Below are 5,168 nucleotides of genomic sequence, written 5' to 3'. Positions count from 1 at the left end.
TTCCATTAATTTTGGTTTTCTTCTTTCTTCTTGACGAGGAGAGACCCGTTGTTGCATCTAGATGGCAGCTTCCTAGCTTTTAAGGTCCCAGTCGCTACTCACCAAAGTAGTAGGTGAAACAATGTTTTGTATAGTATGTTATGCCGATTGAGCTTGATGTCCCCTGAAAAACATTTCACACAGTCTTAGACTGTGACCTAGTAGTATAAAAATTTCTCATCCATCCCTAAACTTTTATATTTTTCTTCTTAAAGAGTTCATATTATACACAGAAATAACTGATAGGCATGAAAACATAAAATATTGAATAAACCTTCAGGAAACTAATGGGAGAAAAAAAAAAACTTGCCATGGTTAACTCTAATTATTACTTCCTTTTAGAACCACCAGAGCATAGCTCTCTGGCTTACTTAAAAAGTATTAACTGATTAGGCAATTCTGCATGTGAGGTTCAGTGCTATAAGATACTAAGGTAAGTCAGAAAAAAATGTGTTTCAAGAATTGTACAATCTATTCTTTACTAAAAAGCAGAGCATGATAAATCTTCATAGCAGAGGTAATGTTAGAGAGCTAAATCACCTCCAGCAAATGGAAATCTGCTTTCTAAATATTTATCATAAATCATGTATCATGAAGCATACCAGTTAAGCGCTAGAGCTCTGGTGTCAGGCAGATGCTGATTCAAAGCTTATGTGTGACCTTGATCAAGTACTTAAATCTGAGCTTCAATAACTTCATTTGTAAAATGGAAACATAAGATAAAATAGAATATGCCACAAAGGAATAAATGTGGATTTAAAGAGATAATGTTGGTCAATATTACTCTTTACTTTGCACCAATCATTACAGAAAAAATGGGAAAACAAACAAAAAATTAAAACCACGTAATATACCACCACTCAGAGATAAATACTATGAACATGTAGTATTTATTGTCTCACAATCTGGAGGAGGATAGGGTTCCAAAATACTTTAACAAAAAAATGGTACACATTTAAAAAAGTATACGTGGTTGAGTGAAATAAGTCAATCACAGAAGGACAAATATTGTATTAGTCCACTACTGTAAAAAGTCAAGGAAAGGATTATATACTGAAGGAAACTTTCTTTGCTGGTTACTAGGGATGGGAGGAGAGGGGAAAGAAAATTTCTAGATAGGTTGAAAAAATACATACATATACATACAGACATACACACACACACACACACACACAAAAAAAACAACAACAACAACAAAGATTATTAGTGGTTACCAGAGGTAAAAGGGAGGGAGAAAGGAGAAGCTTTTGTTTTGGGGACACTGAGTGTATACCATTGGTGGTAGAATATTTTGGAAAAGGATAGCAATAATGGTTGCACAACATGAAAAATGTCAACAATGTCCCTGGGATGTAAATGTGGAAGTTGTTATGTTGGCAAATGTCTTGTTGTATATGTTTTTACCTTAACAAAAGTAAAAAAAAAAAAAATAACACACACACACACGTATGTATGTATATGGGTATCTGTGCAAGTTACTTACAGAAAGGTTCAAAGTAACCCTAATACAACCACAGGAAGTTACCTCTTTTCAACATGCATAAGCAAGCCTAGGACTTAGCTCTCATTATCACGATCTTCCCAAGGCATACTTGTCAGTCAGATTTCAGGGGCTCCATCTGTGTATGTTGGTTACGTGACCTTCTCATTCAGGTGATGTGTCTCAAAGAAATCACACAGTGGGGGTCATTTTTGTCAGTGGCCAGTCTGCGCATTTCCAGTACTGATTCACACTCTTTCCCAAGTGAAAGAACTCTCATTGCATTCAGCCTGCTGCCCCTGTCATCAACTGGGTTCTTGGAAGGGATGGACACTGGGAGGAGGTAACTATGGGGAGGAAGTGGGAGGGGAGCTGCTGCATTGTAAATTTTGGTCAATGACATGAGACAAAGTATATGTGAACTGCTGTATGAAAAGTGAATTTACTCTGTAAATCTTCACCCAAATCCTAATTAAAAAAAAAAAAAAAAAAACTGGGTTCTTGAAAGTCTGAAGGATGATTAGCCACCCCACTGGTTCTGCAGCTTCATCAGTTTCTTCTTCCTCATGAGACTGGTGAAGAAAATATTTGGCAAAGTCCTTCACAGACACATCTTTACATTCAAAACAGTAAGAATCAGGGAGGTAGTAAGTGGAGGTACAGCACTACAAGATAATCAGGTGGTTGACAGCAGCCTTCTGTTTCACAATTTTTTTAAAAGGAAATCTCTCTGTATCTCCTATTCTGTAACCTGTTTAATTCATTAACCTGTTATAAATCTAATAGAGACATTTTTCAATGTCTGCATAGTGTTGCCTTCTAAGGATAGAGAATAATTACTTAGCTAGTGAGTATCTTTGGAAATTTTGTTCTTTCCCCCATAATTCTGCTATTGTAAACACTACTATGAGGAGCCAATAAATAAATCTTAGTACACTTCTCCAATTCTAGATTAGAATCACTAGAAATAATTCATGGAAGTAGACTACTAGTTGACAAGTTATATAACCAAAATTTTAAGTTTACAAATCAGCCAGATTGGGGGCGGGGGGAAGAAAAGGAAAATTAATGGTGTGGGGAAGTGGAAGAAAAAGGGAAAAAAAGCGAGGGGGGAAAGAGGGAGTGACTGAGAAGAAGGGAACAAAGAAAAAGAAAAAGGAAAAGAAAGAAAAAACCTGGTACAGTGTTAGCTGCCAAGCATAGCTGCAGCAGTATTGCAATGTATTCTGGGAGAGTTCACACTCCAATACAAGGAGGGGTGGGGGCAAGAAGAAAATGATAGAAAAAAAAGGGTGAAGAGGAAGAAGTAAAAGGAAAGAAAAGAAAACAAAAGGGAGAAGAGGGAATAACTGAGAAGGAAAAAGAAAAGGGAAGAAAGAAAAATAGCACCATATTGTCCAAAGTGCCAGCCACCAAACACAGCTGTGTCAGAGTGTATACTTTTGATCAGGGTGGGGTAGGGACAGACATTACTAACCATGTGGACAGTGGTGGAAGGGCTCCTGCTCTTTGGGGAAGTTGGAAGGAGGGAAGAACTAAGCAGACAGAAGGAAAAAAAAAAAAAGTGGCTCAACACTGTCAGTAGGGGCAGTCTGACCGGCCACAGGGCAGGTGGAGGTGGGGAGAACCTTGTTTCTAGTCACTGGGAGGTTGTTTAAGGTAAGATGGGAGGGCACACCTCTCTGGTCGCCTGATCACCAATGTGGGTGCTAGTGCAGTCCTGGGCGTGTGGAGCCAGTTATCTGGTTCCTGCTCCAATCAGAACACTGCTTGCATAAATTCAAAATGGCCACACTGAGCCAGTCAGCAGTTTACTGCTCCTTGTTCACTGTTTTCATTCAGTCTCTTCCTCTCATCGGTATTTGAACTACTTGTTTATCCTTTCCTTTGAAGCTGTGGGACCTAGGACTGTCATCTGCAGCTGTTTCCTTGTTTTTTTGAATCTTTGTTATAGAGGGTCTGGAGCTTGTGTCTGCCTAGTCTATCTTGGACCCTACAAACTGGTTTTCCACTGAACAATTCATAAACTTTTGTTTCATGACAGTGCTGTAATTCCCACAATGCACCACTACTCCTCCCCACTTCTTCCCTGTACTTACCATTTCCATCTGTCCTTTTTTCTTATCCCTTCCTGACTTTTGAGCTTTATCCTTGGACAAAAGCTGCTCCTCTGATCCATAGGGCCAACTGTTCAAAGCAGTGTATATCTCTCTAGTGTTACTGTTTACTTTATAGGCCTGTCTTACTTGGCTGAAAGTTGAGCCCCTGGGGTGAGTTCAGATCCAGGCTTGAAGGATGACCAAGGGCCACAGTGTCCAAATTTAATTTAAATATTTTAGATGGAAATCCTCCTAGTAAACTCATGGCCACAATTTATTAAGTGATTCACTAAATATAGATTAGAAGACGTGAAATGTTTATGGGGTCAATACTGCCGCTTTCATTCTCATAATCTTCAGAATGCTCGATTTTTGGAGGTGATTTTCTTGTCCATTCTCTATCATGTGTGCTTTGCCAACTAACATGTTTACTTAGAGTACTTTTCTACCCCTTCAGCAGATTTGTATGTATAGTATGATCTGCTATATTCAAAGAATAGCAATTGCCAGAGGGAAGCATATAACAATGTTAATTTTATACATGATTCCTGGTCAATAAGCTGCTAGTTGCACACCTCTTTTCAGAAAATGGACATGGGGTTTATGACAGCTATTACCCTCACTCATCATATGCCCTTTTAAAAAGTTCATGTATGGATTTAGCCATATGCCAGAAGCCACAGACGTCATGAGAGAAAACCAAGGAATCCATTGAAACCAAACCTGCAGCCATCATGTCGATTCACACTCACAGCAACTCTTCAAGGACAAAGAACTGACCTATAGTGCTTCCAAAGACATAATCTTTACAGCAGCAGACTGCTATACCCTTCTCCCACGGCTGTTGGGTTTAAACTGCTAATCTAGCAATTAGCGGCAGAGTGCTTTAACCACTGTGCCATTAGGGCTCCAAGGAAGTTAATACCCCCTCCACCAAAAAAACTCCTAGGTATAAATAATAAACCAAAAAAAGGGTGTGTGGGGGGGCTAATAGGTCTAACAAATTCTTATAACAAAAATATATAAGGATTACATTAATAAAATTAAACAGATGCTACCAAGATGAACAAAATACCTTACCACAAGCATTATGGGCTCACAGACTCTTTGCTTAAATTTATCTCTGTTACTTCTTAGCCATAATACAGCATCATATGTGTCACGGAATCTGTGTCTCAGCTTCTCTTCCTTTTGATTCATAAGACTGTCAAAACGTATAATGTGATCATGCACACCTAAAATTGGAAAATGAAAACAGCACTGTTTCTCTGAAAATCTTAATTAGTAATTAATCTATTAATACTACAAAAGAGTATCTTGTATCTGAAGGTTACAAAGATAACTCAGCAACTATCCAGCATAATTAAAAAGATCCACCTTGAACAAATCATTGTAAAATTTTCAAATGCCCAGAATGTAAAAAGATCCTTAAGCTACTGGAAAGAGAAAACAAGTTACCTACAAAGGAATGGAAAAAGTACTAGACTTCCTATTGGAAAACAATGGTGGTAGGCCTTCAAAATTCTGATAGAAAAATTATTTTCAGGGAC

At 38.2% G+C, this 5,168-nt stretch overlaps 1 protein-coding gene across 1 annotated transcript in view; it reads right to left on the bottom strand.

Moving 5' to 3' along the window:
• Window positions 1-5,168, bottom strand: part of SMC5 (structural maintenance of chromosomes 5) — a 177,280-nt gene that overhangs the window by 88,761 nt on the left and 83,351 nt on the right. Inside the window, exon 10 of the mRNA XM_007939525.1 lies at window positions 4,699-4,853. Within this exon, the coding sequence (XP_007937716.1) occupies window positions 4,699-4,853 (155 nt within the window). The remainder of the gene's footprint in view (window positions 1-4,698; window positions 4,854-5,168) is intronic.

Source organism: Orycteropus afer, unplaced genomic scaffold, assembly GCF_000298275.1.
Source record: "Orycteropus afer afer isolate SDZICR_OR568_19922 unplaced genomic scaffold, OryAfe1.0 scaffold00005, whole genome shotgun sequence".
Taxonomy (NCBI): Eukaryota; Metazoa; Chordata; class Mammalia; order Tubulidentata; family Orycteropodidae; genus Orycteropus; species Orycteropus afer.
The sequence above is the reverse complement of the archived record's forward strand: the minus strand, read 5'-3'. Positions and strand labels throughout refer to the sequence as shown.